We start from the raw sequence: 13,255 nt of genomic DNA, 5'->3' as shown, positions 1-13,255 counted from the left end.
ATGACCGTTTATTTTACGTTGTATCCTGCATCAAATAACGCAAAATACATCCTATACTACATGATGTATCCTGTTAATAATCTGAACCACGGGTTTTAAATATCCCATGTACGCACAGAATACATCACATGATACGGCGTAAATTTTTACCACAATGAAGCACAAAATATAGGGTGTATCATGTACCAACACGTAGCAGAATACACGAAATATTTTCTATCGTATCCTGCATGCGCGGAGTATACCTAAGACTGTTTTACCAGGATATTGTGAAGGATACGCCGTTTACGCTGCCAATATCACGGTAAAATCACAAAATTCTACAACCAGTGTTTTCTAATTGCAATCGATAATTAAACTTTTTAAGATTTCTAGAATACAAAATTGCATTTCAAAAACGTATCTAGCAAGTAATTTGCATCAAATACGCTGTTACCTCACATAAATTACCGGAAAAGAATTAATCCTTAACAGTCCTGCTACTGACAATTATCGCGGTTTAAAAGTTGCAGAGATGGCAACTAGCCTAATACAAGTATCATCTCTAAAATTAAAATTGTTCGGTATTTGTTTCATTTAAAAATCAGATTTTTGTAATTTAAAGTCTAACTTTCGGTCATCTGGATTTAAAACATACATAGGCGGACGCACAAAAATTGGCTCTAACTCAGCTACCGCAAGTAGTTTTGGGTATTACCATTATTTGGTGGAAAGGAACTATCTTAACCTATATCCTAGGAAAACCACAAAATGTTGGAAAAAATTTGTTTTCATTTTATAAGTTCAGTCCCAAGTAGTGGAATATTTGAATTGAAGTTGTTTGGGAAACTTTGATTCATTATCCTTTAAAATCCAATACTTTAGGGAATTCTGGTCCGTTGTCCGTCAGGATCCGATACTTTTGGTACTCTGGTCCGTTATCCGTCAAGATCCCATACCTCTGGGTATTCCGGTCCGTTGTCCGTCAGGATCCGATACTTGTAGGTACTCTGGTCCGTTATCCGTTACGATCCTATAGTTTGGGATAATCTAATAACGTTTACGGAGTACCCTCAATAAATTAAAATAATCTAGAAACGTTCCTTGAATAGTTTAAGCGTTCGTAACCGAAAGGGAGTTTATGGACGTTGGTTACAGATTTAAAGAAACTCGAACTTCATGGCAGAACATCGTCAAACTGGTATTGCACGGCGAAAACGTACATCCATATCCCGGCAAAAATACAGTGACTTCCAAAACTGGAAACATGTTTTCTTTTTTTTGGTATAATTAACACTACTCCATGGAAAATTAAGCGAATCATATGATTTTTTTTCGAAAATATATGGCCCAAACTCGACTATGTTACACTAAGTTTTGTGACTTTTAAAAGTTATTAAAGTTAAAGAAATAAGGGGTTTAAGACGAGTAATCAATGTTTCCAGTTTTGGCGCCGGTTTGGATTATATCATTTATTGCTTGCACTTAACCTAATATTTGGTCCAATAACCCTTTGCTTTGATGACTGCTTCGCAGCGACTAGGCATACTGTCTATAACAGCCAAACAATCATTTACAGTAATTTTGTTGTACCAAACATCTGTGACCCGTTCGAACAATTCATTGATTCCTTTTGGTGCCGTAGGATAATCATTCAGCTTTCGTTTCAACAAGGCCCACATATGTTCAATAGGATTTAAATCCGGTGATTGCGATGGCCAGTTCATGACGTCATTGTCTTGTTGTTTCAAGTAATCTTGAACCTGTTTTGATGAGTGTTTCGGGTATTATCTTGCTGAAAAATCACCTGGTTTCGATTCAAGGATAGATTCTCAGCTGTAATATCTACGCTTTTGTCCAATTCGTCACGTAAAATATCCATATAAAGCTCTTTGTCCATTGTACCATCAATTTTACACATCCAGCCAACACCACTGGCACTTATGCAGCTCCAAATCATGATGGATCCACCTCCATGCTTGACAGTTTGCTTTACATGTCTAGGCTGAATATCCTCAGTGTCTCGAATCCAAGCCCATGTGCGACCATCGGAGTTAAATCGGTTAATTTTAGTTTTATCGGACCATACCACACGTCTCCAGTCATCAATGGTCCAGTTTCTGTGAGCCTTAGCCCACTTAAGGCGTTTTGTGACGTTTGCTTTTCGTAACAGAGGTTTTTTGTTATTCAATTGCACCTAATCCAGACAATTTCAAGGCCCTACGAACGGTTTGAGGTGACACACGCTTTTGAATATTGTTCTCCAAGACCCTTGCGACTTGTACAGCGTTTTCCTGACCACCCCCGTTTATTTGCCGTACGCAGTATCTTTTTTCCATCTCACTTAATAGTTGAGGGCGTCCACCTTTATCTTTTTCTCGATTAGTAACGTGTTCGCGAGCAATTCGATTGAGGACTGTGTGACTAATTTGAGTCTCCAAAGCTACCTGACGGTGGCTTTTGCCTGTTTGAAGAAGTGAAATAATATTTTGTAATTGGTCATTCGTGATTTTGCGCATCTGTAACAAATTCTTTGTAGGTGCTTGTAGCCATGCCCAAATTGAGTTTAAAACTTACCTTAAAATTCAATTATGTTTAAAACAGCTAAAAATTAATTTTGGCTCCTTTTTATTCGATACATGACCGAGTTGTGGGTCATTTTTTAATTATTTTCATTGCCTTCCAAAACTGGAAACATGTACAGGTCAAGTTCAATTGAATACTGTGACCGCCAAAATGTACGTCTACTTTCCAAAATTATGTGAAAGGTAGTGCATGGGATGCTTATAACCTCCAAAAATTATAAAAGCTTTAGCATTTGTTTTCAAAGCATAGTTGTTGCTACATTACAAAATTTGTAAACATGTTTCCAGTTTTGGAAGTCACTGTAGATGAATAAAAAATTAAATGGATATATATAGGCGATTAACAATAACATCGAATTTTCTCCAGTGCCAAAATTTTCGAAATATCCCAATATAGGATTAAAATCGAACGACCCCAGAATCCTTCTATCAGATGAAAAATCAGCCAAATTGAGCTACTGAACTCACCAATGTTTTTGTTTTTTTTTTGATAAAAGAGTTGTGTTTGTGATCCTCTTCATTTTTCTTTACCATTTCTTAACTATCCAATTTTATTTAACAAAATGCCTTTCCAAAAGGACACTACCATCGTCATATGGGATTCAGCAAGCACCAACGTTTTGATCGAGTTGTTTTCCGATTACGTTGTAAACGTGGGTGTTATTCACTCACCTCAAGCAAAGCCGAATTTGAACAAGGCAACGGAAGATGCTTTTAATGCCAGTGACGCTATCAACGGTAGAAGGGACTTTGCAGCGATGAATAACAAGTGGATTCGCCTCTGTGATACGTTCAGAACCAGACGAGACGATGCTAATTCTACTGGTAGTGCACCTCTTCAACACTGGGAGTTTCACGATCTGATGGAACAGGCAACATCGAGAATGCAATAAAGCTGTAGTGGAGACTTTGTTGTCGGTAAAGTGTAGAAATGTCTGATTCCATAATCACATTCATATCATCATTAAGTCCAAATAAAATTTATTGCGATTCACCAACTACTGTAACAATTTGAGATAGGCTCATTTTGTTTTCTCTAGAAATAAAAAGTATATGTAAACAATAGAGTCCTTGAAAAATAATAACAGATAGATTAGCATTTTGAGTGAACTTTATATTTTAATCGTTCAAAAAGGGTCATTAAAAAGCAACGTCATGGATTTTGGAAAAAGCTTTCTTTGGAAGTCTGAAGTAACCTTTCACAAAAAAAAAATAAAAAAATAATAAAGTCCTTAATCGGGACCTTTAAAAAAATAATTTTGTTGCTTGTGAGGGCCCTTCATTCTTTCCCATTAGATTACCTTTTCATCAACTGGCTTGACAAGGTATCATGGTATTTTACGTAGGCTTCAAGCATTTGATGTTTAACCTTTATCCATTCACTTTGGTCGTTAAATACATCTAATGCCACAGCTCTAAAGCCACAATTTCCATCAGCCCGACGTCATGAATTGCAGCAATGACGGTTTTGGGTTGGATACGATTCCAATTAATTGCTACATTCTTTTCGGCATTGCGGTATGAAGTAACTCCAACAATTGTTTACGTGTAAGTCTATATTTAACGTTTTTTATCTGTATTTCTCGTACCGATCATAATGCAACGTTTATTTTTCAATTTTCACATCACTTTTGACATAGTTGGGGTCTTCAGAAACGAAAAGAGTCGATTTGTTTTTCTTCTGTTCAAGAGCTACCTCTGTTTCTTCGAAAAACGATTTTTTTCTTTTTCTTTCAAATTCTTCCTCTTCCTTTTATTTTTTCTCCTTTTATTTTTTCTGCTTTTTTTATCTCCTTCAGCTAGTGTTCGTCGAGTAGCTCCTTTGCAATCTTCAATCTCTAGGTGCTACTTTTGATACAACGCTTTGATTTACGTCCGTTTCTGTTTGTATTTACGGAAGGCGGTTGCAGCTCATCCATCTGGATTTCGGGCAGTATTATATCTAAATCAGTCTTTTCCAACACTTTGATGACATCCCTTATTTCTTGCTGTGGTTCCAACGAGTTTATTTTGGTAAACAGACCATGCAACAGTTTCTCAACACGGAGCATCATTCGTTTTCTGTTGTTCTTTGTTTCGTCTTCTGCATGTTCTACAAAAATAAACATTAGCTTTGGATTTTTTCTTGTTAGTAGCTATAATAGTAAATAGCTTTAGCTGACGAAGACATAGGGTTTCCTCCGAGTGCTTCGTTTTTATCGTCATTACCACTTTCATCAAGATGCTCGTTGATGTTTCTTTTTTCGTCATCAATAACTTTTATACCTCAAAAAAAAAAATTTACGTTTCCTAAATTTTAATTTATACACAACGTACCTTCTAGAACGCGGGTAGCAGTATCTACCACAATTTCGTCGTCTATTTTCTTACATGTCAAGTTTTAATCAAATGATATGTTTGATATGTACAACTCTCCTTCACCGTCTATATCATGTATTGCTCTTGCTGTTTTCTCAAATGGAACTTCACCCTTGACTTTGTTTACATTTTCCACTTCGTCTATGGTCTAAAGACTGTATTTATGACTTCATTAGTTACTTATTTTTGGCCTTCAACGTAATTGTATGATATGATATTCCATCCTCCTTTGAAAACAAAGCACGAAACAATAAAAGGCACATATTGACAGCTATAATTATCATACACATTTAAGCAGCGTAACAAAAACATTAGCTTAGATACCAGTTCAATATATCACAATTGATGAAGGACTTTGCTTTATTTAAAATATTCACCGAGACAGCGATAAACAGAAACATGCATGACATATAATGTCCCATAGTGTTGCAGCCAATCTAAATTGACTTGGTGTTACACAGGATAAGATCTTTCCTCTAAATACGCTCCTTTTGTTTTCTCAATAAATATTTCTTCAGTTTTATCTTGACTAAAAATCTAATTTCTTAATAATTTGTAATTGACTCGTTTGTGTTTCCCTCAACTTTCATACTTCTTGTTTATCTTAAGTCTATAGTTTTCGTATAACATTTAACTCAAAGTTCATATTTCACACTCTACTCGAATATCTTTATTATTAAAACCGTATATAAGATATTGTTTATAGTAACATAATTACTTTTCTTTTTAATCTTGGCAATCAGTTTATATTTATATTACTTACGCCCTCTTAAAATCATCGTTGATTATCATTTTATCCTAAAAACTTTATATTATAAGATTTCTTAAGTTGACTACTTCCAGTCTGGTACCCACTTTCATAACTACTTTATTATTAACATCAATGTTAATAACCTATATCCAGCTTATCCTTTAAGAACTAGTACCAGTGTCTTAACAATAGTAAATGCCTCACATTTATAATTTTATATCAAAAATGAAAGAAAAAAAAAACTTACCAGGCTTCTCTTTGGTCACATTTTGATTGCTGTCACGTCTCCCGTTACCACATTATCTAACCTCTTCATAATCTAGAAACCAAAAATCATTAAGCGCATTCGGTCACTATTTTTATGTAAACAATTACCTTCATTGCGCTCAAATCTCCAACGATTATCTACAATTGCTCGAGGCAAGACTCCAGGATGAATGCTGATAACGCATGGACACGGAAGACTATAACTTACACGATCCCAGCAATGCAGTCTTTTCTTTTCGAGACGCAATAGTCTTGCAAGGATACAACAACGTTTTCTCTAATCGTATCCATAGCAAAGCGGACAACATTAAAAGCGAGGGCTTTAAATCGATATTTTCGGCTTTCGTCGAATGAAACAGAGTCGATATTGATTCTTTCAATTTCTGATCTTTTGTATCTATCATCTCTCTACATTTTAAAAAGATTAGTGTGCTTATTTTACAACTTTCCAACTTAAAGAAAACTTAAATGGACAAACCTCTTTTTCATAGTACGCATGTATTCGTTTGGTTGTAAGCGTCATTCTGGAGGCGGGTTGACTTTCCAGAGCTCTCTTCAGTCGCGAATGGAAACTCTCTGCTCTTCCAGATGTACGGTTTCCCATTTGGACATGGTTATTGGCGTATAATTCAGCTCAGCGTTTCATCTCGTTTTCTTTCATTAAAGCTTTTATAAAATCAATCATTAGTCACAAGCAACCGGGGAGTGTTATCATAAATACCTACACATCCTTCAAATACGACAAAAGCATCTGACCGTTTTCCTTAAAATATCCCACAGTAGTTAGTGATGAGTTTCTCGAAATCGTCACATGCTTTTCTGAATGATGGCATATTCCAGCTACTCCTCATTGACTTAAACTCGATTTCTACTTCGGTGATACGTAAATTGTATTCGGCTGAAGCAACTTTACCAATTGCAAGTCCTGTTAACATGGTGTTCCAGAGATGCCACGAACATAACAAGTGCTGACTATCGAGAAAAACGTTTTCGATTGCATTTCGCAAAGCTTGCTCATTGTCAGTAACGATGACCCAAGGTAACTTGTATCTGGTTTCGGTTGGCCAAACAGCATCCCGCAATTCTTCCGAAATCCACTGACACGTATTTTTCGTCTCATTGTTGACAAATGCGGCAGCGATAGCGAATGTCTGCAAACCGTTTCTTCTTTTAACAGAGGAGGAGTTGCAGATTCCGACAATGTTAACGAGTGACATTTTGGGAGCGTTTGTCTTATACGTAGCGTCAATTCTTATAGCTTCTGGCCATAATCTAGCTTCCTTTATAGCCTTTTCGTGAATAAATAAAAGTCCCTTGACTTCCTGATCATCTTGCACCCGGATACGAATGACATACCCGAGACGTTCTAATTCAGTGATAAGATAATACATCTCCTTTCCTTCATTATCATTCAAATACAAAGACTGGATGTTCTGGATATCTTTTTTGATTAGGTTTTTGACATTCAATGCTTTCAGGGTCTAAGAACGTATATGTAATGAGTACATGATATATTCTGGGCTATTAAAAAAATAGTTACATCCATAACCCTGGTGACAGGATCTTTGTGTCCACTGGACAAAAGTGAGTAAATTCTTTCCATAATTTTCGGACTCTGCTTACTATGAATAGCATAAGTTGTAACATCCTGTGAAATTGGATGGTTATGGTGCATATGATTTTTGGTGACAGTGAATCCAAACAATGAAATCGAATCAGGGCAAAGAAACTTTTGAGTGCTTTTTTTGTAAACTGTTTCTTTTTCAGGCACAGTTGAATCTTTAGAAGAAAGGTGAATGGTTTCATTAACCTCTTCATCATCGATATTTGAGTCATTCTTCTTTCCAAGTTCACGCTTGAAACCACCATGCTTACAGTTGTAAATAAACTGACCAAGTCGAGGATGAGAGTCTTTGATTGAAAAAAACTGCGTTATACTGGATGACTTCCAAAATGCAAAATAGAATTAAATAGAATAGACTTAACCTTTTGGGTTGTGTAACGTGTAATTAACCTTAAATTTCACCGCTTAAGTTTTTGAAGTTACTTCGACCCTCCTACCCCCCGAATTAAAAAAAAATTAACAAAAAAATCATCTTTCTATTGAATAATTCATTTCTGATAAACGCTAATAACATTCAGATAATAAATATGAGATCTATGGATAATATGTATTAAAACAGTTTATTCATTTGGCTCTTTTACGCTTCTGAGAATCGTCTTTTTTGCCCTTTCAGGAGAAGTAACAGTGAGTTGCTACTGTGCATATAAAAATGATGGGGTTTAGTGCGAACGGAAGAACCTTCCACAGCCGCGGACTCGGTAGTGGAATTCCGCAACATGGTGGATAAAATACGCAACCATCGGAATATAATATTTTTATTTAATTTTTTTTTTCCTTTCCTATTTTTAAATTTTTTTCTTTTACAAGCATTGCCAAATAACACATTGCCAATTAACACATCAGATTGAATAAAATAGTAATCACTCCATTAGATGAATTGTTGAAGATAGTTTAATTACAATAAAACTTGTCTACGCAAAACAGAGAAAGATACGACCAACTTAAAAATCAGCTAAAGAACCAGCAGGAAGATGATTAACACCGCAAAATTACGGTGAAGGTTAACAACGATTTTGGCCGTATCCGTGACGGATCTGGTCAATTTTTGACTATTCTGTATCCTGGACGGGAATTTTTGAAAAATGACCGTATCCGTGACGGATCTGGTCAATTTTCGATCATTCTGTATCCTGGACGGGGCAAGTTTATAAATTGACCGTATCCGTGACGGATCTGGTCAATTTTTTGTCATTCTGTATCCTGGACGGGGCAAGTTTATAGATTGACCGTCACCGTCACGGATATGGTCAATTTTTGATGATTCCGTCTCCGTCACGGCCACGGCCAATTTTTGACCATACCGTCACCGTCACGGATACGGTCAATTTTTGATAATCCCGTCACCGTAACGGATACGGTCAATTTTTTGACCATTCTGTGTGTTTGACGTTACATAAGTTTCCCACTCTTATTTAAAAGAGTTTTTTTTTTAAAAACTACTCTTCTTTCCCCAAATCTTTTTCATATAAATATTCTGTAAATAATAAAATGTGGCATACTCTGTTACTATCTAAAGCTTTCCCGATGTAAACTATTGTGTGTGGTATTTCGGCATCTGATAAGATGAGTCATTGCTATTTTTTTAGTGTTCTGCTCGTGTTTATTGAAATGTGAGTAACTTGAACTCTTTGTTTGTGGTGATATATTCTGATAGTATTGTTATAGATAAAATGGCAATGAAGTTGGCTATAGGATAAGGTATATAAAATGATACATATGAAATATGTTAATCGCCTATTAATAATTTTGATTATAGGATTATCACTGTTCTATTTATTATGATACTCCACTACCAAACAATGGGCTACACCGTATTAGAATTTGGTCTTTATTTCTTTCTAATAGCTCTCATAATATATTCTTTTAATAAAATACATCGTAATATCTTTTATTATCAATACAAATTGTCTTCACACAAATAAATAAATTACTTTTTTTTATAAACATAACTATTAAATATAACTGTCCAACAGTACAACGGTGTATTAATTTTTGCAATAGCAATGAGTGTTTAAAGATTCCGGAAAATATAGGATATAATCCTGAACAATTATATAAAATCCGTCAAATGCGCGGTCAATAACGGTAATAAATTGACCCTTTCAGTCACGAATACGGTGAAAATAATAAAATAATGGCAGTATCCGTCACGGATATGGTGAAAATAATAAAATAATGGCAGTATCCGTCACGGCCACGGTGAAAAATGGGAAAAATTGGCCGTATCCGTCACGGCCACGGTGAAAAATGGGAAAAATTGGCCGTATCCGTCACGGCCACGGTGAAAAATGAGAAAAATTGGCCGTGACCGTCACGGATATGGTGAATTTAAAATCCGCGTCCGTCACGGTTACGGTGAAAAATTGGAAAAATTGGCCGTATCCGTCACGGATACGGTGACTCTAAAATTGACCGTATCCGTGACAGGTAACTATTTGCGAAAAATTGGCCGTCTCTGGGATTTTGCGGTGTAACCTTGTCAGTATATTTAATGTACGGCCAAACAACCTTGAAAAAGTTAGCGGAATCGGAATACCGTACAAGACCAACCACTTGGAGAATGTCTGTAATGGAAATAACAGCGTACGTCTTGTATCTGTCACCCCTGGAATTCCGAGCAACTGTCACAACATTGTGAGGGTCGAATTGCTGCTGCTTCATTACTTCAACGATAGCCAAAAAATTTTCTTCACCTTCTTGCTTGTGTGTAAAGTAGCAGTGAACCACACCGACAAACCAAATGGAAATAGATCTAAATTTTATGCTGTAAGTACCAATAAAGTTTGTCAAATGTCTTTTGCTTACCTGTGACCAGTACATTTGGGAGCCTTAAACAGGACAATATTGTTTGCTCTTGTCTTTAAGTTTTTTAAGGTTATGTCCTTAATCGAAGAAAATACCAAGTCATCGTTCCAAGCTCGACTTGCAATCACAATGAATGACGAGGTCAATTGCTCGATTTCATCCCCAACCTTATGATCATAATATGATATCAATGCATCAATCACCTTCGATCTCGGGATACCGAAGAATATTTCTTCCGAATCTGATCCAAGCAAAGACTGAGGAATAAACGGACACCAGATTTGGGCACCAGAGGAATGCAAACGGTAGGTGTCTGGACGATCCGTAGATTCAGGGAATTGAATAGACTGCAGACATCTAACCGCCATCTTGTTATAATTCGCCTGGTAACGAAGGACGTTCAAGCATTTGCCCCTATAAGATGCGTGGACTTGATCAAGTTGGTGAACTTCTTAATTGTCCGCTCCATTGGTCGACAAGAGTAGCATTTTAATGGCCCCATCTGTTCAACCAAATACGGCAGATGCATCAAATAATGGTTATTTGCTGTGAACACTCGCGCATTGATACGACTTGCAACAATCTCTCGATTCAAAAACGCATGCCAACTACTAAAACATCTAGATGTTTGCGTTAATGTCTAATTTTTAATATCTAGTCCCTGATTGTCATGTTACCCTTTCATTTTTGTAATGTCCCTACGAGAAATGCGCCACTGCAAAGCAATGGAACATCCCTCCACCAATTCCATCAACGCACATTTGGTTTCATTGTTCTGGACCAATGGAAGTAAAATGGTCGGGACAATGTACAAGAGAAAGTCTAAATAATCGAAAGCTCTTCCGATACCTACACCGCCAACCCAAGTTCCCTCAAAAGCTGATGGTATGTAAACCCTGCTCTGTTGCACCTTTTCGTCAATCTTTTTGATGAAAGTGTCATCACGTGCGTTCAAACCAAAGGTATATTGTGCATCTTGAGTGATGAATTCACGGAACTTTTTGTTTTTCTTGGGATCCAAAAGATTATACACCAAAGTACCAAGCCCTCTACCAATCAAATGCATCTCGTCACCAAGAAAAAAAGATGTACCAGTGAAGGTGGAAAGAGAGCTAATAACAGGATCAACACCAAGCATATTGAATCGCTAATTCATACTGCGTTTAGTATCTTAAAAATATTGATGCACACTTTGAATAATTTACCGCATCGCCGTTGACTAATTGGTCTTTGGTTCTCATGTCACCTGCATCCAAGAAGTACATACCGTAACGGCAACCTTCAGGATGTCTGCCAGCAATTTTGCAAATTCTGCAGCCATATTTGCTCGTGTGTCCACGATGATTCATTAAATCAGCAATTCCTGGAATATCACCAGTCATTCCGAGCAAGAATACTTTACTTTCGTGCACGATTTCATTGTTTTTTTCAACGACGAATCCTCTTGCACACAACGAATTGATTTCCTCGATGATTGGCGTCAAAAAACTCATCAAATACTTGGGCTTTTTTGGGCCAGGTAAAATAGCCAGTGGAATCATCATCGACTCCTTTGCTCTAACAACGAAAAGGTAAGTTTGATTAAGATAACATATGCCAGTAAATTTAATTTTTAAAACTTTTAGAAGCAGGAATGTTCATCACCATGCAATGGACCAACGTTTGAGAGCTTCCAGGTTTGGATTTGTTGGGAAACCCATCAACGTAAAGAACAAGGCAAATGTCTTTGCGTGTGAGCAAATTTTGACGAAAAAATTCTTTGTGCACCGAATCGGAAAACATGTCAATGTAGACGCCATCTTCATCATACTCGCTGAATTGGCTTGCGTACTTGAAGTCTTCACGGATTTCTTCGTCGACCAGTAGTTCCGCAAGTGAAGCCCCGACAGAAAACATAGCCATGGTTTGAAAGGCTTTTGGAGGTGAAATGTCGCCAGCACAAATGATTCCTCAGCTTCATTTTGGTTTTTGTATCGCCCTTCACCACAAGCAGGGTTGATACAATGTGATTGCTGCACGTTATCATCAAAAAGAAAACATCCTTCGCGACACACATCATACATTTTCACAGAATCAATGCTGCTGTTATGCGACAAATCGAGCGCATTTCCAATTTTTCTTTCTTTTTAAACACCTACTAAAGTGCAATACACCTTTTCGGGTTTGCACCTGTCAAAACTACTTCTTTTCATCTTTTTCTTATCCTCAGATCTGTGACCTCTTAGTAGGCGCAATTACCTCAATCTCTTCTATAAATTTCCCCAATTTCTTTAATTTCAGTGACTGGATTATACGTCCATCACTATAAATAGGCATCCATAAGACCTCTCCTAAATAAAAATCCTCATCTATTATTTTACTCATATTTCAACACTTTGACTTATTAGTTTTATATATTATTCAGCTCTATTATCATTCTGATTGATCCCTTGATTACATTTTTATCATTGTATCTTTTATTTATAAGCATATAAGCTATACTTGAATCCATTTATTTTCCAACAGTTCAGCTTCTGTTTAAACTAGCTGTGGTGCTCACTCAACTCGCAATTATAAAGACCTTCTTTACTAAACTCTATTTTATTTAAAGAAATACTCCTTATCCCGCCAATACTACTCGTATACTCTTATTTCACTGCCTTTATCAAGTAATCTATGAATAGCCTCTGGAGAAGGAAGTAACCCGCCCAAGTCTAAATTGCAATTAGTATGAAAGGAAGTCTGTGAGTCAATATTTAATTTACCTGAGACAGCAACAGGATCAATTTAGGAAAGAAGGTTTCCATTGACATGCTTTACGACATCACGCTGGACCTGTCTTGAAACACCGTTATGGTCAAGAAGCTTAATTAAGCCTATGCCAAACTTTTGGATTATGTTCCAGTT

The 13,255-nt window shown here is 36.5% G+C and overlaps 2 protein-coding genes across 2 annotated transcripts; both read left to right on the top strand.

Annotated features, from left to right (window-relative positions):
* On the top strand, positions 1 to 1,018 carry EV154DRAFT_484579 (uncharacterized protein; the record flags this gene model as incomplete). The annotated part of the gene is made up of 4 exons (XM_051598666.1): positions 1 to 72; positions 197 to 304; positions 642 to 793; positions 865 to 1,018. 4 exons carry the CDS (start codon positions 1 to 3, stop codon positions 1,016 to 1,018), a joined length of 486 nt encoding a protein of 161 aa, XP_051454352.1.
* A 2,109-nt stretch (positions 1,019 to 3,127) lies between these two features.
* On the top strand, positions 3,128 to 3,458 carry EV154DRAFT_594912 (uncharacterized protein; the record flags this gene model as incomplete). The annotated part of the gene is made up of 1 exon (XM_051606985.1): positions 3,128 to 3,458. One exon carries the CDS (start codon positions 3,128 to 3,130, stop codon positions 3,455 to 3,457), a length of 330 nt encoding a protein of 109 aa, XP_051454351.1.
* Between the last annotated feature and the right edge of the window lie 9,797 nt (positions 3,459 to 13,255).

The sequence above is a fragment of the Mucor mucedo genome (genome assembly GCF_025094135.1).
Source record: "Mucor mucedo strain NRRL 3635 chromosome Unknown EV154scaffold_95, whole genome shotgun sequence".
NCBI classification, from domain to species: domain Eukaryota; kingdom Fungi; phylum Mucoromycota; class Mucoromycetes; order Mucorales; family Mucoraceae; genus Mucor; species Mucor mucedo.
Note: the sequence above shows the minus strand (reverse complement) of the source record. Positions and strands in the feature narration are given on the sequence as shown.